At 35.2% G+C, this 23,480-nt stretch overlaps 1 protein-coding gene across 1 annotated transcript in view; it reads left to right on the top strand.

The window, feature by feature from the left end:
- The window catches only part of rragd (ras-related GTP binding D), a 39,704-nt gene extending 26,384 nt beyond the window's left edge, over nt 1-13,320 (top strand). The window contains exon 7 of the mRNA XM_056476856.1: nt 12,608-13,320. Coding sequence (XP_056332831.1) covers nt 12,608-12,759 — 152 coding nt within the window. The 3' untranslated portion in view covers nt 12,760-13,320. The remainder of the gene's footprint in view (nt 1-12,607) is intronic.
- Nucleotides 13,321-23,480: the final 10,160 nt, after the last annotated feature.

The following is a 23,480-nucleotide window of genomic DNA, read 5'->3' as shown; positions in this document are numbered from 1 at the left end:
TTGGTTAAATTTCACAATGGTAGTTTAAACAAACACCCTTTTTACCCTAACCAAAAATAGCTCAGTTCACAGTAAACTTTTTTCTTCATGTCTCTTTAAATGCTAATAATCTACTGCACAAGTAGATAATACTTGCTAATAATCTGATCCACAATACACATAGCGCTCAGCCAAGCAATGAGCTTCTATTGACTTTTGTCTGTTTGACTGACATGTTGTATTTGAAGCTGTTTTCACATTATGATGAAAAAATATGAGATTGCACTAGGTCATCTCCTGCTTGCATAGTTATTGTGTGGAATTTATCATTGCTTGACATTGCAGCCCACCATTATCAATGTAAAATGTATTCAAACAAACATCTACACATATGAAAAGTGGCACTGTTGCATTTAACAAATTCTCAGCTACAGTTTCTGAGCTGGTTATAGTGTAAACCAACAGCACCACACTGACAAACACAACTTCTTCTACATGAAGGATGATGATCTGACTCTAAACACGAGTGAATTGAAGCTAGCATTTGCTAACTGTAACCAAACGAAACAAATACAGTATAAGTTATATATAAAACATGATTTACTTCTTTCAGACAAATTGTAGGTATAACTACATCCTTTAAAAGCTATTCTGATGTGACTCCAGTTTTGTATCGCTTGATCTCGTAAAACAACCTGGTGAAAAATGTTTTGTACACACAAGCAAGTTTTTTGCTCACCTGGGATATTCCCTTTATATATAAAACTAACCAATTTCGCTGTTGCCTCTTCTGAAGCTGGTATTTTGTGTAGTAGTAGAGTTGAGCCTCTAAAGTTACATTCAAACATGCCATGAACAAATAAAAATAAAAGTCACCATCATTAGCCGCTTTGCTATCGGTTTACAAAAAGAGATGGGGGGAGGGGGAATCCATAATTTTCTTGTATGGAGGCACAATGAAAAAAGTAGCTGGTTACACACAGTTGAAGTCAGAATTATTAGCCCCCCTGAAGTATTAGCCCCCCGTTTATATTTTCCCCCAATTTCTGTTTAACAGAGAGAAGATTTTTTTCTACACATTTCTCAACATGACAGTTTTAATGACTCATTTCTAATAACTGATTTATTTTATCTTTGCCATGATGACAGTAAATAATATTTTACTAGGTATTTTTCAAGACACTTCTATAGAGTTTAAGTGACATTTAAAGGCTCAATTAGGTTAACTAGGCAGGTTAGGGTAATTAGACAAGTTATTGTATAACAATGGTTTGTTCTGTAGACTAGCGAATAAAAATATAGCTTAAAGGGGCTAATAATTTTGACATTAAAATGTTTTTTAAAAAATTAAAAACAGCTTTTATTCTAGCTGAAATAAAACAATTAAGACTTTCTCCAGACGAAAAAATATTATCAGACACACTGTGAAAATTTCCTTGCTCTGTTAAACCTCATTTGGGAAATATTTAAAAAAGAAAAAAAAATTCAAAAGGGGCTAATGATTCTGACTTCAACTGTATAAACACTAAACTCAAACAGGTGAATTATGGCACATAAATACACTCACATACTTTATAACAGGGATTCTCAACCAGTGGGCTGTGGCCTACTAGTGGGCCTCAGCATTTCTGCAGGGGGCCGCAAGATAGCTTAAAATTAACTCTCAATATTGTACAATAATTTTTGGATTTCATTATAAATATGCTTAATTAAAATAATTAAAGTAATGTACTTTCTCTTGTTCTGTCATTGATTACTTCAAACTCGGCGCAAAAACTGCCTCATGATCTACTAGAACTTGCGTTTGTTCATACACAAACTATGCGTGAAGTGAAAGTCGCTCTTTGTATATTCTTGTATGAACTATATAATAAATCCGCATAGTTGTCCAATTTAATGTCCTGTGAGTTTTTTTATAATGAACATGCACCCATACAGGAGGATCTAGCGAGGCTCAGTGGTGTTTCTGCCATGGAATGGAAAATAAACTTGCATATAATGGTCATGCACAACTGAGCCGTGTTTCTCCCGAGGTTTTTACCTCGCCGCTGTTGCCACTGGCTTGCATAGTTTGGGACTTGTAGAGCTGCGCATCGATAGATTACTATTCAGTGTTTGGACTCTCAGCAGTGAATATTAAAACACATTGAACTGAACTGAACCTAAACTCTAAAAACTGAACTGACAGAATTTCAATTCACTATAATCTTCTATGTGAATTTGCTTTGACACAATTTACATAGTAAAAGCGCTATACAAATAAAGATGAATTGAATTGAATATAAGCTTCATACGCACTCTGACGGAGCTGTTCACTTTTCCTGTCAGCGATTTCCCAATAATATCCAGCTGCAAACTCAACCTCCATCAGATCGACGCGTTTCAACAGATTTAGGGTGTTTAACTGTATTTACATTTGGCTGTATATTTATGAATAGTAAGTATTTAATAGTGAATATTCAGTCAGTCCAGTTTAAAGCAGAAGCTGGTCTTTTGCAGACTCTCTGTTGACCTGTGATTCACTTTAAATCTGTGTTTGTTAAAAAAAAAACAAAAAAAAAAACATATATATATATATATATATATATATATATATATATATATATATATATATATATAGTTTTAGTTTTAATATAATAAAAATTATATATAATTCTATATTTTTTATATAACGCTGATAATAGAAAATGACAGGAGGCACAACAAATGTATAATATATAAGTATATATATATATATTAATGAAGGTTTAAATGAACATTTCATACAAACGTTTTAGAGAAAATGTCAGACTGGTGGGCCTTTAAAAATTGATTGGAGAAAGAAGTGGGCCCCCAAATGAAAAAAGGTTGCGAACCCCTGGTTTATAGTATGGCCTAAGCTGGTCGACACAGCAGAAACCTAACAAAAGTCCATTTAAGGCAAGTCATTTCACTCGACAGCCATCGTTGCAACGCCTCTCGGGCAGTATGCTCGGGAATTCTGTCTGAATGTGGCAACATAAAATTCTCCAAAACTGCTTGCCAAGCTTACGATTACATTACATATATGGAATCACCAATAAAATTAAACATTAGCTGTCTCATAAGTTTCATTTCTAAATGTTCGAATCAAACAAATTCAGCCTTTTTTCAGGTTGCCCGAGCTAATGCCCAACTCGAAAGGAACGAGATCACAACACCAAGCTCATTTATGTGTTACACATTATCATCCTCTGAATAATGATCGTCTGATTGCGCTGCTCTTCTGAAGTAATCCACAACTTGGTCTTGATGGCGAATCTCCTCCAGAAATGACAGCGACTCTTTGTTTACAAGTTTGTGGGCATTTGAGAAATTGCTGTCATGTGGTGTGTTGACAAGAAGGACTGTACCTTGCGTTCATTACAAACAGATTAAAAAACCAGAAAACTTTTGTTTTCAAGTGTAGATGGTTCATTTAAAGTACAGATTTCAAGCCTTGACCACAAAACTGTCTTAAAAACACACGTCTGGTCCGTGCTTCTCCTCAGAGAAATGTCAGTCTATTTGGATTGATGATTGTCTCTTTGCCAGTAGGCTGGGCTTCATTAGCCATATTGACCGGTACACTTTTCCCCATTCAAAACTATACAACTGACACGTCTTGTGTATTCTATAGCCCTAACTAAAAGCACAACAATTATTTTGATGTCACCCTTAAAAGTCTATTACAGTAACTTGCTTAAAAAACCTAAAAAATAGAATTATATAACATATAAGTGGCACAACATTGATAATAAATATTTTTGCACCTCAGAATATTAAGATTAATTTCTAAAAGATCATGTGAAAGTGCAGACAATTCAGCTTTATCACCACAGCAAATAAATTAGATATAAAAAAAACATACAGTACTGGAATGAAAGACATTGATATTTTATTTATTATTTATAGCTTTTTTATGTTTTGTGCAATTGCTGTTTGTAGCCAATACTAAGTTATGCGTTTATACAGGTAGTGTGGATGAAAGCCACGTTCTTATAAGTTGTTTGCAATGTTTTTACTGATCCACTCTTTAATCTTGAAGTGCACTGGTGGCAGTTTCACAAGAACAAGCTAAAAGGAAAACCAGCATGCAGCATCATGTTTATTAACAATTCCCACTTGCAATCCTCATGACGCACATATAGATTCAATAGGGACAACAATAAAGACCTAAAAATCAGCTTTTGCTGTAAGCTGTTTTTAGCGATTGCAGCTACGGTAATTTGGTCTTGAATCAGTCAAAAAAAGAACCTGCTGGTGTGAGCTGCACTCACATGAGAGAATGGGATAATTAGAGGAATCCTTGGGAGGCTAATGAAGATTGAAATATTCATGCTGGGAATTACTAAGGGGGTTAGAGAGAGTATCAAGAGCAATCATGTTCGTCAGTGGGGAAAACAAGGCATCTTACATTGGCGTAGGAATCTAGCACTAACTATCTTGGATGACATAACGTACATGACATGTACCATTCAGTAATGTACCACATGAAATTTTTTTTTTTAAATTCCCCCATTATGATGATTTAAATGTTGCTAATGTTGTTTTGAAGGTATCCTACTGTAGGTTCACATTCATCAAAGGTCTTTAATTTTCTGAAATTATACAATGCATCATCAGCTCATTTCTCTCGGTGTCTGAAACATCTAATTCAAAGATCCAGTCTCTCTAAAACCCCGCCTTTCTAAGAGTCTACTATGCTCTGATTGGTCAGATGGCCCAGCCTGTTCTGATTAGCCTACCACTTACAAAGGGTGGTAGAAACCAAATGCTCATTATCATATCTGAATTTCAGCTCTTCCTCAGTGCTTGTAAACAGTGATATGAACAGCAATGATGGTGCTGGTTTTACCATATCAATTTAAGAGTATGAAGAGCAACTTCGTGATATGTTGACAACACAAAACAAAAACTCTTCCAGCCCTCAGATAGAACTACAGTGTTTAGCAGATAGGAGTAAGTCACACATGTGCAAGTCACAAGCAAGTCTTGAGTCATAACCTTCAAGTCTCAAGCAAGTCAATTTTTGTCAGACTCAAGTCAAGTTACTGCTTATTCCAAGTCAAGTCAAGTTGTAGCCTGGATCTAGCAAGTCATTTAAGTCAATCAAGTTTTTGTAGATATTCGAACTTATATATATATATACTGTATATAAACTGTCATTTAAAATGACACTTTCATCACTAGTGAATCAGATGGCTTTCTGCTTAGGGGAATGTGTGTGCTTACTTCAAATCCATTAAAATATCATACTATTAATTAAAAGAGACCTTAAATCACAAAACCAGTCGTAAAGTGCACAGGTACTTTTTTGGGGGGGGGGAATTATTGAATCAAATTTATCATTTTTTTTCTTTTATTACAAATGATTACATCCGATTGCAGATGTTTGGTTATATTAGGCGAATACAATATAGTGTAAAAGGATGATAATAATAGTTTTAAAAAAAGTGTCACTAAATATACTTGGGCAGTTGTTAATACAATACAATATAATACAATACAATGTAATGCAATGTAATGTAATGTAATGTAATATAAAGTCTATGTGTGGGAAGCACTGACTATACAAATAGTATAAACTTTGATTAGCCAAGATGTAAGCTAAAAACAGCAGAACTAACTTTGTAACTTACAATTTTTGGTATGATTTGAAGTGTCGAATGAAATTAGAAGCGGGGGTAATTGAATCGCTGATTTTTGAGTTGCATGCTATGCATGTTGCTGATCTTTTTTTTTTCTTGGCATTGTATTACTTGTCATCTTTAAACCCGAATTCAATTATCTTTGGCAAAGTGCCTTCTATTTTCTGTCACCACTTTCTCTTTATCTGATGGCCGAATAGTAAATGAATCGTTCTAATGAATCGTTTAAAGTGGTTCTTCTTTATGATCCGATTGACAATGGTTTGCATTTCCTGTAAACACTAATCCACAAATTACTTAAAGTTACTTACCTTTTAACTTGCCTGGCACTCTCTCTGACATAGGAAAAATCAATATCCCGAGTTACCCACTTACTTAAAAATCCTCAACTCTAGTCAGAAATCAGTGGCAGTGCTTTATTCAGAACAGTATAGGGAACCTATGTTTCGGACCGATCTGAAAACTGATGCGCTGATAATACTGCACATGTGTGACTTAGAAATTCTGTTTTTTTTAAAGAATGCATAATATATATCAAACAGTTATGTATTTAACAAAAACAAGTTATTTCGAGTCATTAATCTCAAGTCCAAGTCAAGTCTTAAGTCATGGCAGTTAAGTCAAGTTGAGTCTTTTTTTGGAAATCTGTGAAAGTCCTAAATTTTGCGAATTAAGTCTGACTCGAGTGCCCCATCTCTGGTGTTTAGGGTCAAAGTGTATATTTGTTTATTTATTTAACTTATGCAAATCTGTTACAAATTGGGTTTGAGCACGAAGCAAGTAATTGTAATGTTTTATTATTATTATTATTTTTAAGAAAGAGCAACATATCCAGATACAATGTATTTATAGTTCCCATTCAAATGTGTAAAATCCTCATTGAGAAAAGGGAGAGAAAGAGAGAGAGGGCAAAAGCTGAGAACAAATTTACTAAATGTTCAAATTGCTTTCCATTATTGTCAACTCTTTTTAGTCTTTGCACTAAAGTAGACGCAGACTAGCAGACATGCGCGCATCTCCACCTCATCTCTGCCAGTTTTGAAAAGTGAGTTTAATCATATTAAATCAATGACATAAAGCATAAAACATGTATGTCATACTGCCTTACACAGTATGTGCCGACTGGCACTCTTGTGAATGAGGATTCCTTAAAGGTGCCATATACTGCTGCATTGATAGATTGTTCTCTGATATCTACTGTACATAGTAGGTATATGGCTTAGATAAGTTTGAAAAAATCTTTTATATGCTCAATTATTACTCCATAAAATATCCCTATAATCAGAAGTTGAGTCATGTAACAGTCTGCTTTGTATTCTGATTGGCTTTTTGTCCGCCGGGGCTTTATGCTCATAGAATTTACATGGCCATTTCCATACACGGATCTCTCATTATTCGACAATGTCTATATATACACCCATATTTTCTTTATAACACATTTTTAATATCAACATCCATGCTCGTCGTTGCTTTAAACAGTCTGTTTTAACTTGCTCGTCCCTATTGTGCATTGTTAAGGCAGTTTGCAGTAAACAAAGTTGTTCCTGCCATTCAAAACATGTATCGGGATTCGTTTAACATTCCATCTGATTTGAATCATCACATATTTTAAGCGATTTTCAACAGGCTCACTGACAGTTCACACTTTCAGAGATAAAAGTACGAGAGCTCTCAGTGGGGTGGTACATTTTAGGTGCTAATACAGTACATACCTTTAAGATAACAATATGAATATTTTGGAAAGCTGGTGCCCCAGTGACAGCTCTTTTTTCTGAGAATGCAGAAACACGATTTTTCTTTTGGGAGACAATGGCTGCATCTGAAAAATGAAAAATGCTACATTCAAGGTTATATTCCATAGTATAGGAAGCCATCAAGGCATGTCCGAATCCTAATCCAGCTTCACTTTCTTTCTCCTGAGAGACCTTCATCTGATTGATTTTTGAAGGCAGCACAGATGTATCCTTCACTGCCTTTGATACCCCACAATCCTGTGCTTTCCATTCCTGACAGCTGAGCTAAACGATAAAGGTGCCATCTCGAATCTGTGCTTGGTGGTCATTTTGTGTGTAAATTTGGCCAACTTTTTACACTTTTGATGTTATTTCTGATGAGAAAATAGGGTTGTAGTAATTAAATTTTACATAATTATGAGTTAGTTAGTTATCTCGTTTTTCTATCATTAAACTGCTTTCGTGAGGTGCACAAATGTAAAAGACATATAATGGTACAGTAACAACAATACAATGAAGATCGATCTTAAAGGAACGCTTCACTTTTTTGGAAACTAGGCTCATTTCATAAGTCCCCTTTGATCATTTTTGAAACCATTTAGCAGATCTCCAGCCCTGGCAAGAGCACAGGGGTGCCCAAACCCGGTCCTGGAGGGCTGGTATCCTGCATATTTTATTACCAACCCCAATTAAACACACCTGAACTAGCTAATTTAGCTCTTTCAGGGAATACGAGAAACTTCCGGGCAGGTGCGTTGAAGGAAGTTGGAGCTAAGCTATGCAGGACACCGGCCCTCCAGGACCGAGTTTGGCCACCCCTGCTTTAGACAATTAGCATCTCGTTTAAAAATGAGTTTCAATGATTTTCCTATTTAAACTTACAGCTCTTCTGTAGTTATAATATGTTTTTAGACCAACAGAAACTAGAAAGTTTGTGTTTTCTAGAGCGATATGGCTAATTCTCTTAATTTGGAGTAATGAACAAGGAACTTTGCTGCCTACTTTGCTGTGCAAGTAGGTATTCACATTGGATGCTACCTAGCTGCACATTGTTTTCAGGCATTTTCAGTCTAAAATCATTGCTCCTGCTGCAGCCATAGAATGACAGTAATGTTCCTTGATTATTACACTGGAATGAGCTTATAGTTCATAGCCATATTGGCCTAGAAAATATCAACTTTTCTTTTTTTATGTCAGTCTTAGTACAAAATGTAACTACAGAAGAGCCAACCTTTAAATGGGAAATTATTGAAACTCTTTTCATTTTTGAGTGAGATGCTAATGATCTACTCGGATTCAATGATCTATGATAAGCTAAGCTAAAAGTGTCCCCACCAGACCAGGGATCGGCTGAATGTATTTAAAAAATGTTAAAACTGAACTGTAACTCTAGGGGAGTTGTAAAATCAGCCCATTTTCAAAAAAGTGGAGTGTTCCTTTAAGGGAACATCCTACAATTTCCTAAATTTGAGGTCACTAGTCCTATTTGAAGTCATCCTAACAGAAGTAAAAGAGATGTTTTGAAGCATATTTAATGAGTTTCATATATTCTGAAGCTCAGGATAAAAAATGTAAATGAGATACTTTCCAGTTTTCTCTAATCATTTCTCAAAGTTCTGAAGTCACTGAAACTCTCCGACAGCAGGTTGTTCAAATGGAGACCAAAGAGAAGAGTATTCAGCCATTGCATAAGAAGATGGTCTTTCCAAATCTGCGGTTTCTAGAATATTCTAAAATGACTCCCAAAAAGATTCTGCACAAGAGATCAGTACACACTCAGAAATAAAGGTACAAAATCTTTCACTGGGGTGGTACCTTCTCTAAAGGTACACTTTTGTACTGTACAGGTGAAGATTAGTACGTTTAGGGTACGCTTGTGTACTTTTAAGGTTAATTTTTGTAACTTTAAGGTTCACTATTGTGCCTTTAAGGTAGTGGTTCTCAAACTTTTAAACCAGCGACCCCCAATGTAAGATCATCAAGAACTCGTGACCCCCCACTACCAAAGCATATCCAAACAATAAAAATAACTTATTTTAAGCTGTTCACAATATTTTACCTATATTTACTATACATTACAGGGCTCGAAATTAACATTTTTGCTTTGTAGCACTGGTGCTCCTAACTTGGCGCACCAGCCAAAATTGAGTGGCATCCACCAATTATCGCTACGTTACTAGTTTTAGTTTTATAAACAGATTTATTGCATTTGAAATCAACACTATTAAAAACTAACAAGCAAAAAATATCTATATGCATGCGTGAGGAAAATATGTTTCAACGAAATCCAGTTATCACAAGAAAATACATTTTTATAACATAATTGAATTGAGTGACCAAAAGATACACGGACGAACCGCTCACCGGCCCTGCACACACTGCTTGACATGAATGAATCTGTTAATAATAACTGTGCTGTGTTCTCACGGGTGGTGTCTGATATTGCACAGATGCTTTTGACATATACCTTATTATTTGTATACGTCATTTTAATAGCAATACCGGTCTTTTCATGAGCTGCAATATTAGTTTAATCTTAGTCGGTGCAAGCCCTTTTGGGATGGTGTACGTGGTGTTAACTTTTACATATAGCTGCATGGCTGACAGCATCTGGCGATTATATTTAAAGACTTTACAGTGAATGTTTAAGTTATTTTCATAGCGGACTTGAAGCCAATGGAAGTCTTTTATCCACTCTTCGAAAAATGTAGATGGTGGATTAACATTCTGCACATGATCAGTAATCAGATGTGCCATTATTTGTGCTTTAGGTGTTTCTAAGACAAAATCTGTCAGTGTTGTTTTCATTCTCATCTTCAGCTCTTTACATTTTCTTGGTTGTATCTCCTGTTATCTGACTGAGTGATTGACAGATGATTTTAACCAATCCATTCGCGTTCAGTTCTTAGAGCAGTGGGCCAATAAGAAGAGCGCGAAGCCGGGGCAAGTGTTGCGGGATTTGTTTACTGGGGCAAGTTGACATGACAAGTTTTAAACTGTTCCTGAGCGCTGCGTTTCAAGTACAAAGATGCATTCTGCCTAAATGTGTCCTAAATACTTTATGAATTTATCAGTAATATCTTTTTAAAAATCTGAAAATATTCGCTTTCACTTGCAATACTTAAATATATTGTAATCGCTGAAAATTACCCCCCCCCCCCCCCCCCCCCCTTATAGTGCAGCTGTGTTTAGGTGGGAGGGTCGAGTGGCGAAAGAGGGAAGGGTTTGTATAAAAAGTGGAGTTTCAGTACATGCACGGGCTGATTTTCACAGAGGCAAAACAAATACAAACACAGGGGAGACAGTGACTATACACATGGACAGCAGTAATTGAATTACTTGCTTAATCTAAATAAGACAATAATATGATTAAGGTGTTTACATGAGCTGCTTTTTGAATGTTTCTTTCATGATCCTGTTTTACATGTTATAGCACATAATTCAAATCATTGCATCATTGCTGTGCTATCCACATTTTTGGGTGTTTAATTCTTAATTTGTCGACTTTAACTGCAGTTTGGAACTTTCACTTTCATTCAGGAACATTTCATGCATGTCCCCCGTAACAAACGAGTAATTGGATGCGAGGAACTGCTTTACGAGTGTTGTTATAATTGAATTTGATACCGCACGCCGAATGGGAGAAAAAACCTCAGTATTTCTCAATGCAGAGACTCGGTAGGTGCAAACAATAACGTCAAACAGCTGTGTGTGTATAGACTATCCTGTCACAAAATGTGGCGAAAATCATGTGCGGCAAAAATCTACATGACGGTAATAGTTTGATTAAGGTGTTGACATGTTTACATTAGGAGAGCAGCATTTACAGCAGATCTTTCAGTCCATAATATTGTAGCGAAATTAACGTACTGTAAACTTAGTAACTAAACAATTTTGACTAAGGTATGAAAGAGTAGTGCTGACGATAACTAACTAACTTTGCCATCTGAATAAACATAAACAAAGAACATTCATCACACACTTACCAAATCTGTAGAGACAGGACAATCAACACAAACTGGAGCCGCATTTTTCATTGAAAGGAGACGAGCGGCAAATCCGGATTTCAATATTTCTAGATGCGAAAAGCTCTCGGGTAAAACATGTTCCTTGCAAACATATTTTTGTCGCATGTTAGCAGACCACTGTAATCCACAGTGTGGTGCCCTCATCCTGGGAAATTGAAACAAAGACTTGATTGAGGCACATTTATAAATGCAACACTGGTTTTAATTACGGTTGGCAACACAACATGGCGTCTCTCTGCCGTCTGAACACTATACTAGTAAAAACAGTCTTCGAAGCTATCATGCATATTAATGAAGTTGCACGTCATTCACAATAGAGCATGCTGATTGGTTCAAATCAAGTCTTTCTCTTGAATTAGTGATGAAAACTCAAAGACGTCACGTTGTACCGGCCAGTGTAGACAGCCACGCTGTATTTTATACAAGGATTTAATCACTGTCACATAACTTCAAATTTTCTTTTCAAACCGGAAGAATGAATTTGCTCGAAATAACGCAAAACCAACCAATTTTCACTTGTTAGCTAAATGCATGTGTCCTAATAGTGTTTTTAGCAGCGTGGGACTTATATATGACTGTCAACATCTCAAAAAATTTGTTTTGGTGCCTCGTGATCCTTTAAGGACCTGTCAAGAACAAAAATGTATCATGATTTTGTACCTTTATTTCTGAGAGTGTATCATGTGGAGAATTAGTTCAATACTGCAGCTGGAATTGATCACCAGGATAAGAATCCGACTGCCTTTTTATCTCATAAAACACTGTTCTATTCATGTGGTGAAGCCACAACTAAAATCACTTCACATTTTGAATGATGATGACATAATTTCATAAAAAATAAAAGTTTAAATTATCTACTTTTGATCTCCACTGCACAGTATATTTCACAATACATGATGGCGATATCTGAATAATAATACGCTTTTTATAGATCTAATACGGGATGTAAAATACCAGGGAACATGCTTTATATTTCTATTCAAACTGAATGTATGTTATGATGTGTGACTTCATATAGACACCGCATGTCTTAGTATCTCCGTGTAGGTGTTATTAAATGATTTATTTTGTCTTTGACTGGATCAAAGCTAAATGACATCTCTTTTTATGTGTGTCACAGTCTTAATTCAAAGTGCATTTATGCAGTGATCCAATCTGGGAATGGGACGAGCGATCCTATCCTACCGAAGGCTAATTACTCTTGTCTTTGCTCACGCAGGGCTTATCGACTACAATTTTCACTGTTTCAAGAAAGCCATAGAGGAGGTGTTTGATGTGCGATTGAAAGTGCAGAGGAGCCGGAAGCTTCTGAGCCAGAGGAGGTGGAGCAGGCAGACCGTGCCAAACGGGACTCAGGTGCTTCCCCATTGAAGAGCATTGAACACCGTCCAGCCCGAGATTCCAGAGGCGAAGATTCAGTCAGACTTGCTTGTTTTCACTTACGGCTCTTCGGCGATCCAGAATGACTATACAGACTGCGTTATGCGTTAAAAATCTTCCGCTGCTTACTTACAGTAGCTGTTTATATTTTGGATTTTTTGTGAAATACTTTTTTTATTTCTAAGATTTTTTACTAAAAATTATTTAATTAGTTGTGATATCGTTTCCCACGAAATGCATGTACAGTAGGGCACAATTACTCATTGTATACATTGCAAAACATTAATTCTCTTAAAACAAAAAAGTATTTTTTTATTTCTCAAAATTACAAATGTATTTCTTTCCTTTTCTTATTAGTATTATAGATGGCTCTTCAATTTGATATAACTTTCACCAATTTTACAGTATCAGGACAACATACTACTCTTCTGCATACCAAAATGAGTATAAAAAAAACATTGCATCTCCTTTTTAATAATCTTAACTGTTAAAAAATGTAACTAGCTATTTGAGTAATTTGGATCACTTTAAAAACGGAATTCGGAAATTTTATAAATTTCCTATATATATATATATATATATATATATATATATATATATATATACATACACACACACACACACACACACACACACACACACACACACACACACAGTTAAAGTCAGAATTATTAGCCCCCTTTTGATTTTTTTTTTTTCTTTTTTAAATATTTCCCTAATTATGTTTAACTGAGCAAGGAAATATGCAGAGCAATATGTCTGATAATATTTTTTCTTCTGTAGAAAGTATTTTGTTTTATTTCGGCTAGAATAAAAGCAGTTTTTAATTTTTGAAAAAAAAATGTAAAGTCAAAATTATTATCCCCTTTAAGCTATTTTTTTCAACAGTCTACAGAACATACCATCATTTTACAATAACTTTACAATAGCCTAATTACCCTATCCTGCCTAGTTAACCTAATTTACTTAGTTAACCCTTTAAATGTCACTTTAAGCTGAATACCAGTGTCTTGAAAAATATCTAGTCAAATATTATGTACTGTCATCATGACAAAGATAATATTATTCAGGGGGGCTAATAATTCTGACTTTAACTGTGTATATATATATATATATATATATATATATATATATATATATTACATAGTTGAAGTTTTAAAAATAATAAAAATATATAACTTATCTTATACAATATATACCTTACTAGCTAGCTAGCTTACTTACTAGCTACCTAACTAATTTTGAATTATGAAGTTTTTATGTAAAAATCATAATTTCTGATGATAAGCCATTTTCCAAGTCACATTTTACCAATGCAGGGCACAAAAACCTAAATTAACTTCTATATGGATTATAAAACAAGTTTTGTATGACTTCTGCAGGTGATTTTTGGTCTGATTTGATGTTATGATTTTTAAAAAAAAATTCTTAAAACTGTTATTTTAGTGTTAGCAACTTTAACAAGCAAGCATTTTTAGTATTTTGTTTATTTCGTTCATTTTTGCATATATTCTTCCAAACCCAGGCTCATTTTGATTACGTACCCCTATGTACATTTCTGGAGAGAGAAAAATAAATCCCAGGAGCTACGTTGTTTTGCAGTTTTTGTTTTCGCTAATCCACCATAAGGGCCGCCTTGTACGCTTTTTCAGATCTCAAATTTCTCCTGCGAGTGCTATTCGTACCTGCTGTCCTCTCGTAAATCCACCAGAGGCTGCTGTCGACTGACTGACTGACCAACCGACCGATACCCCCACCCCACCCTCCCCTGCCCTAAACCCAACCAGTGTTTTCAAAAGCAATCCAGAAAAAGAAAAACCCTTACGACAGCCTGATTTTTACCATGTTTTCAGATTTTACCACATTCTCACCCTGGTATTTACTTTTTTTTTCCTTTTGTTTTACCTGCTTTCTGGAACTGTTCTTCACCGAGTTCAAACCCCGTCATCGTGGTCAGCTCCTCTCTGCGTCTTAAGTCTGCCGACGTACGTGTCGAGCTACAGAACAAACTGGTAACAGCTGGAAAGCCATCCATACAGAGATAATCGGTCAGCTGGTAAGCGAGAAAATGAACGGCGTCATACCGCCCCATAACGTTTGTTTTAAAAGAGGAAATGCAGCCATACAAAGCTCTGGCTACATAATTCGTGATCTCCAGAAACGTTTATAGGGCTACATTTTTAGAATGAGTCTATGTTGATTCAGTCAAGGGCCCAGGATCCTAATAATTAATTTAAATAATTTGTATAATAACTATTACTATTATTTTTACTTTACTATTAACATTATAGTATGACTATACTAATTTAAATTAAATAAATGACACATTTTCTTCTCTAAAAGTTCAAATTATAGGAAATAAGACAATAACTCTTATCTTTATAAAAAAAAGAGGAAGCTGAGAAAAATGTATACTAATTTGATGAATATTTATATATTTATTTTGTTAAATGAAACTGCTCTTATTAAAAAAAAAAAAGTCTTCTCCTTTGTCTTTCACCATATAATTATTTCACTCTCTCTCATTCTTGTTGTCAAAATGAGTCTTATCTTTATGTTCATTCCTCCCTCTTAAACACTTTTCACTTTCCAGGCCATTCGCACTTACATAGTATTTGCTTGCAAGGAACAATTAACTGTTTTGTCGTCACAGGAAGTCGATGTCCCCGCCTCCGTCCTGCTGCTAATATCATGTAAGTGATGTGAGCGGCTGGTATGTTGTCAGGGTTTTAATGCCTGTGCAGTGGAAGTGTCTCGCTGCGGGTTAAAGCACCAGCATTAATCCCAGGGGATACCTTTGCTTCAGCGATGAGGGCTGATGGGTAAATCTCATGAGGTCAGAGCCGCTTACGCAAGAGCTGCTCCTCTCTGGATGGACACTAAATCATCTGTAGTGAAACTACAATGTGTTATGTAAGACAATTTCATGTTTAGTATTATAATCTCTATCAGCAGGCCAAACTCGGCGAGAGCAGAGACGCATCTGTGACTGAGGGCTTTTCCCTCTGCGCTTCTGTATTGTTGATGCACACGGATGAGGTACAGAATACCTGAAACACTTTCTCGTGTTGTCAATAAATTAGAATCTACTGTGAATGAATTAAAATCTTGAATCTAGAGTGAATAAATTAGAATCTAGCGGTAATAAAATAGAATGCAGTGTGAATAAATTAGAATTTACGATTCAAATAGACAAGTGAAATTCAAATTAGGTTGAACATATTAGAATCTAGTGTAAATGATTTAGAATCTTGAATCTAGAGTGAATAAATTAGAATCTGCTGTCAGATTGACACTCTCTCCTAATGTGAATAAGTTAGAATATAGTGTGAATAAATTAGAACGTAAAATCTAGAGTGAACATATTAGAATCTAGAGCAAATCAATTAAATCTTGAATCTAAAGTGAACAAATTAAAAATTGTCAGATTGAGACTCACTCCCATAATGTGAATGAATTAGAATTTATAGTTTACATTTAGATCTAGAGGTCTGCTGTCAGATTGACACTCACTCTCCTAATGTGAATAAGTTAGATCTAGAGAAATTTGGATCTACAGGTAAATAGAATAGTGATGATACATAAATTATTGAATAAATTTAGATTTAGAATGAATAAAAATTTATCTATATATATTAAAATCTTGAGTGAATAAACTAGAATTAGTAGTATGACTACATTAAAATCTACAGTAAATAAACTAGATTCGTAAATCTAGAGTGAATAAATTATATTTCAAAGTTACTAAATTGAAAAAAAAAATCTGAATTTAAAACCTATACTGAATAGTTTAGAATTAGAGTGTTTAAATTAGAATAAGAGTGAATATATTAGAATCGGTTGTAAATAAATTTAAATCATGAGCAAATAAATTGGAATCTAGAAGACATGTGATAGAATCTGGTGTAAATAAATTGAAAACTTGAGTGAATAATCTAAAATCTAGTTAGAATATAGTGTGAATAAATTAGAATCTACAGTGAAATAATTTCAATCTGGAGCGAATAAATTCAAATCTTAAATCTAGATCTAAAGCTATTGACAATCGAGTGTTAGCAAATTCATAAATTTAAATTTATTTTTTTAAATATTATTTAAATTTTATTTATTTATTTAAAAACCGCATTAAAGCTGAGATAACACCTGAAATAAGACAATACAACACTTACTATCACAATCATCAGTACTTTTAATAGTTTATTTTACAGACTTAAAATATGCTGTTGTTCTATTGGAATTTTCATTCCAAAATGGCAGCCGTGCCATCAAGTGGTTGTTTCCCAAATCGCACTGGAGTGTCGCCTCTTACTGATTCTATCAGCTGCGGTCACACTAGAGTTTGAGCTTGCGAAAAAAAACGGCGCTGCGAAAAGGGGCGGGATTAAACAAGATGATTAGACATTACAAAAAAAAGCGAGCGATTGCTCAATATTTTAAATTCCTGTCCAGAGAGGTCATGTTTTGATTCTCAATTGGTCTCAACCAAGCTTAAACTTTGCACCGAAGCGACTTGTGAAACTTGACGCATGACCTTGCGTTTCCAGCCTGACACATTCACGTGTGTCTGAATGGTAGTCTTTGGGGAGAAAAGTCTAGTGTGACCTCAGCTTAATTTGTTCATTGGTTAATTAAACACATCTGATCAAACTAATTGAGTCCTTCAGGCTTGTTTGAAACCTACAGGTAAAGCTGCGGTCACACCAGAGTTTGTGTGTGCGAAATTCTGTGGTGTGGCACTGCGAAAAAGGGCGGGATTAAACAAGATTATTAGACATTTAAAAAAGCAAGCAATTGCTCAATATTTTAAATTTCTGTCCAGAGAGGTCCTGTTTTAATCCTCGATTGGTCTCACACAGTCAAGTGATGCGATTTCGCAGGGCAGTTCACCAAGCTTGAACTTTGCACCACAGCGAACTGCGAAACTTAACTTAACTTAACTTAACTTAACTTAATTCGCGTGCGTATGAATGGAAGTCAATGGGAGGAAAAGCCCAGTGTGACCGCAGCTTAAAGCTACGGTCACACTCGAGTTTGAGCATACAAAATTCTGTCGTGCGGCGCTGCGAAAAGGTTCGGGATTAAACAAGATGATTAAACATTTAAAAAAGCGAGTGATTGCTCCATATTTAAAATTTCTGTCCAGAGAGGTCCTGTTTTGATCCCCAATTGGTCTCACACAGTCAAGTGATGCGATTTCACAGGTCAGAGTTCACCAAGCTTGAACTTTCCAATGCAGCGAACTGCGAAACTTGTCGCACAAGCTTGTTTTTTTGGTCTGACGCATTTGCGTGTGTATGAATAGAAGTCTATGGGGAGAAAAGTCCAGTGTGACCTCAGCTTTAGTGTGTTGAAGCAGGGTTGGAACTAAACTGTGCAGAGCTGCAGCCCTCCAGGAACTGGGTTTGACATCTGTAATCTAGAGTGAAAAAACAAGGATCTAAAGAGTAAAGAAAATATATATCTAGTGTAAATAAATTTAAATCTTGAGTGAATAAATTACAATCTAGAGTGGATAAATTAAAGTCGAGAGTAAATAAATTTAAATCTTGAGTTATTAAATTAAAGTCTAGTGTAAATAAATTCAAATCTTGAGTAAACCAGTCTAGTTTGAATTAAATAGAACCCAGTGTGAATAAATTGTAATCTAAAATGATTAAATTAGAATCGAGAGTGAATATATTCAAATCTAATGTAAATAAAACAGTGAATGTATTAGAATCTGAATAAATTAGAACATAGTGTGACTATATCGTAAACAAGTGTTACTTAGTTAAAATCTGGGAGAGACTCTTTCCAAGCAGCATTTAAAAGCATTGCTTTTGCAGTGTCAATCTGAGTGTAATTTAAATCTATCAGCTAGTGAACGCACCAATCAGAGGCTGTCATGGAGGATTAGTTTGCTCTGAGACTTAAGCTGTCGCTCCACATTAAGAAAGGGCTTTATGGGCTCTTCATAAGGTCTTCATTGATTGGGTGAAAAGAGAGCAGTCTTCATGTAACTCGCGTCAGACACATGTCAAGTTATCCAGATACTTCCGGCCGCCGCTCATCCCAGTACACATAGACTGATGGATTTTCAATGTATATTTAAGCTTCTTAATTTAGTTTAGCTTGTTTTACGTATTTCTTGTTATTGTGTAACATTAGTGAAGCACTTTTGTCCACTTGTTACTGTAGTAATGCTTTATGTTAAACAATAATAAGTCAATATATATAAAAATTACATTGCTAACACTCTACAGACAAACTGATAGCATTTGTATATAATTTAGGGGTCACACTTTAGAAAAAGGTTTCATTAATAGCAGTTAATGTATATACAAACATGAACTAATCATAAATAATACATGTGCAGCAATTATTAATCATAGTTTAGCATTTGCTAATGCATTATTAAAATGCAAAAACTAACAATCAACAACTTTATTTTCATGAATAAATATTGATTAAATACTGTAATAAATGTATTGTTAATTGTTTGTTTGTGTTAGTAAATACACTCACCGGCCACTTTATTAGGTACACCTTACTAGTGCTGGTTTGGACCCCGTTTTGCCTTCAGGACTGCCTTAATCCTTCGTGGCAGAGATTCAACAAGGTACTAGAAATATTCCTCAGATATTTTGTTCCTTGTTGACATGATAGTATCACGCAGTTGCTGCAGATTTGTCGACTGCACATCCATGAAGCAAATCTCCGTTCCACCAAATACCTTAAGTTGCTCTATTGGATTGAGCTCCGGTGACTGCAGAGGCCATTTGAGTACAGTGAACTCATTGTCATGTTCAAGAAACCAAGAAGTTCAAGAAAGATGATTCCCGCGTTATCCTGCTGGAAGTAGCCATCAGAAGATGGGCACACTGTGGTCATAAAGGGATAGTCATGGTCAGCAAGAATACTCAGGTGGGCTGTGGTGTTGATACGATGCTCAATTCGTACTAATGGGCCCAAAGTGTGCCAAGAAAATATCCCCCACACCATTACACCACCACCACCAGCCTGAACCGTTGATATTAGGCAGGATGGATCCATGCTTTCATGTTGTTGAGCTAAATATTGACCCTGCCACCTGAATGTTGCAACAGAAATCGAGACTCATCAGACCAGGCAACGTTTTTCTAATCTTCTGCTGTCCAATCTTGGTGAGCCTGTGTGAATTGTAGCCTCAGTTTCCTGTTCTTAAGCTGACAGGAGTGGCACCCGGTGTGGTCTTCTGCTGCTGTAGCCCATCCGCCTCAAGGTTGAATGAGATGCTCTTCTGCATACCTCGGTTGTAACGAGTCGTTATTTGAGTTACTGTTGTCTTTCTATCAGCTCGAACCAGTGTGGCCATTCTCCTCTGACCTCTGGCATCAACAAGGCATTTGCGCCCACAGAACTGCTGCTCACTTGATATTTTATCTTTTTCAGACCATTCTCTGTAAACCCTAGAGATGGGTGTGCGTGAAAATTCCAGTAGATTAGCAGTTTCTGAAATACTCAGACCAGCTAATCAGGCACCAACAACCACGCCATGTTGAAAGTCACTTAAAACCCCTTTCTTTCCCATTCCTGATGCTCGGTTTGAACTGCAGCAGATCATCTTGATCATGTATACATGCCTAAATGCATTAAGTCGCTGCCATGTGATTGGCTGATTTGTGTTAGCGAGCAGTTGAACAGGTGTACCTAATAAAATGGCCGGTGATTGTATATTACCTAATATTAACAAATACTATCTTAGCAAACTCATATTATTATATAATATAATGTTATTATATTATATTATATCATATTATATCATATTATATATTTATAGGTTACATATAAATAATAGATGTTACTATGTATCTAAATAATAACATAAATCATAATGTTGATGGACATTTCCTTTAACCCTGAAACTCAGCACAGTGCTAAATTAAATATCTGTATATAAAATTCCTTCATTTATGTTTAATGACTTTTCTTAAAGTGCAATTTTCTAAAGTCACTGGCACAACTTTAACTAACTAGATCTTGGAGATTTGGGTTATAAGTAAGCGCAAGACATGATCTGACGTCCAGAGGAGCTCTCATTAGTTTCAACCTCTCTTAAAAGTAATCTTTGTTGTTGCATAAGTATTGACCCTGATCAACAGCCCCAGATTCAGTGACGAGTGAGGACAGCCCAGCATCCAGCCTGCGTTTCTTTGACCTCGCTTTCCCCCCCGATGGAATGGAGAAGTTGGAGGAAAAAACAGCAGATCTGACTTGTGAATTTACCTCCTGCTGACAAATGAATATGCAGGCCGAATATTATTATTAACAATTCAGAAGTGCCTCATTAAAGATAACTTGTAATTTAGACTCTCAGCATCCAGCAAATAAGAACCACTTCAATTTTTCAGGGAACGAGGCAAATATTCAATTTAATGATAAATTAACAATTTAATCTTATTTTATTTGTGACCCATTTTCAAATATCCAAATGCCACAATTTGTTTGCGACTGAATGCAAGAGATGAAGGAAATGAAGGTCATACTTTAAAAAGCACTTCAATGTGCCTGTGTAAATAAATGAACAAATGATTTTTAAATGAGTTTACAGCAGATTATAAAGAATAATGCTCTTTTAATTTCATTTGATGTCCCCTTGTATTGGGGAAGGTAAAAACTGGCTTGATTTCAGTTGTATTTACAGATTGCATAGCTAGTTAAGATCAAAGATTTGTTACAATATGTTTTAGCTTTTATATAAAATATTATAATATAAATATATATATATATATATATATATATATATATATATATATATATATATATATATATATATATATATATATATATATTATAAAAACCCGTAACACTTTATTTTGTTGGCCCATTTGAGTATTAGTGGACTGTCTGCTTAATATCTGCTGATACTGCTCCTTCAACAGACATTTAACTGACGATAAGAAACTATGCAAGTACATGTCAATTTACACGAACCCTAACCCCAACCTAACAGTCTTATACTGAAAATTTGTGGCAATGAAACTTAAATTCAACAAACGGACCATCAAAATAAAGTGTGACCTAAAAACATGTTTGATTTTCCTTTTTTTTGAACATAAAGGATGATATGATGGTTTGGAACCACTTGAGGCTGAGTAAAAAGTGAGTACGTTCAATTTTAGACCAGTGACCAGATGTTCTGATTTCTTGAGACAGTTCCATAGTTTAGCTACTTTTTTAGTATCTAAACGTATTATATGATTAATTTATTTATAATTTTTCTAAATAATGATTCAAATTTTATTAAAATACTTAAATGCTACAAATGTGACCAAAATCTTTTTTATTAAAATACTTAAATGCCACAAATGTGACCAAAATCTGTTTTTGGTCATGCCCAAAACGTTTAGAGTTTTGGAGCATAATATTCAGATTCTCTAAGGCTCATTCTTGTGACCTTACCCCTGATCTAGCAATTGCTGTTTTTGATTGGTCTGACTTCATGGGTTCAGTCATCAAATTAAAAAAGCTGTCCAATATGTAATGGTGATAGCAAAAAAAATTATTCTTTGTCTATGAAAAAAGGCATCAAAACCACTTTTTAAATCCTGGCTTTCGGAATTCTGTAGCACTTTTCATTTAGAGACACTTAGACACAATCTTTCTCATAGCATTGCTGACTTCGAAGCCACCTGGAAACCCTTTTTAAATCATATGTCAAATATTAAGGATAACAGTTTAAAGGTATAACCCTGTCATTGTTTGCAAGATCAACATATTGCCTGTGCCCACTGGCCTATGTGTAACATTGTTAACCTATGTATAAAACTGGAGGAACAATATCCATATCCAATCACATCTCCATATATCCATCAGTTGAAGGCGAGGACCTGCGGCCTTTAAGTTGAACGCAATATAACACAAACACAGCAAGATAAAAACATGAATGAACGTTAAAAGTTATGTTGAAAGATACAGTACAACTTCCTGAAACATAATGTCTCTCAAATAATCGCTAAATTAGTGTTTTCAATCGCGTATCAACGTCAGTATACATCAAGAAACACCACGCTAACATTTACCTCAGGAAAATATAGGCTAAAACGTGAGTAGTTTCATTTTAGGGTGAACTACCCCTTCAATTTTAGACCAGTGTAGTGGGGTGACTGGATGTCCTGATTTACCGGGGCAGTTCCATAATTCAGCTACATTTATAGTGTTTAAACTATTAATTAATTTATAATTAGATGAATTATAATTCAAATTTCATTAAAACTCCTAATTGCTGAGGGTAGTTTCACGTGAAAATAGTGCTATCTGGTAGCCACTCATGTCTTAGAATATTTTGATGAACAAAGTCAATATCCAATCATATTTTCCATATCCATCAAGTGAAGGCGGCGACGTGTGGCCTTTAAGCCGGACGCAATTTTACTCAAACAACACAAACAAGAATGAGCGTTAAAAGGTGTGTTAAAAGAAACATTACAACTTCCTGAAATATAATGTCTTTCAAATAATCGCTTAATCACTATTTCAACCGCTTAACAACGTCAGTAAACTATATCACGAAACACCACGCTATTTACTTAAGGAAGGTAGGCTAATACTGTAATATGGAGCGTAGCGTTTTGCTGAGGTGATGCTCCTTTTTTCAAACAACGTATGATCCGAGACCAGTGATACAAAACATCACGCTCAGATAAATGTGTGTCGTGAGCTTTTCATCAGGTAATTGCCACAAACTGCACTTC

The sequence above is a fragment of the Danio aesculapii genome, chromosome 17 (assembly GCF_903798145.1).
Source record: "Danio aesculapii chromosome 17, fDanAes4.1, whole genome shotgun sequence".
Classification (NCBI taxonomy): Eukaryota; Metazoa; Chordata; class Actinopteri; order Cypriniformes; family Danionidae; genus Danio; species Danio aesculapii.
Note: the sequence above shows the minus strand (reverse complement) of the source record. Positions and strands in the feature narration are given on the sequence as shown.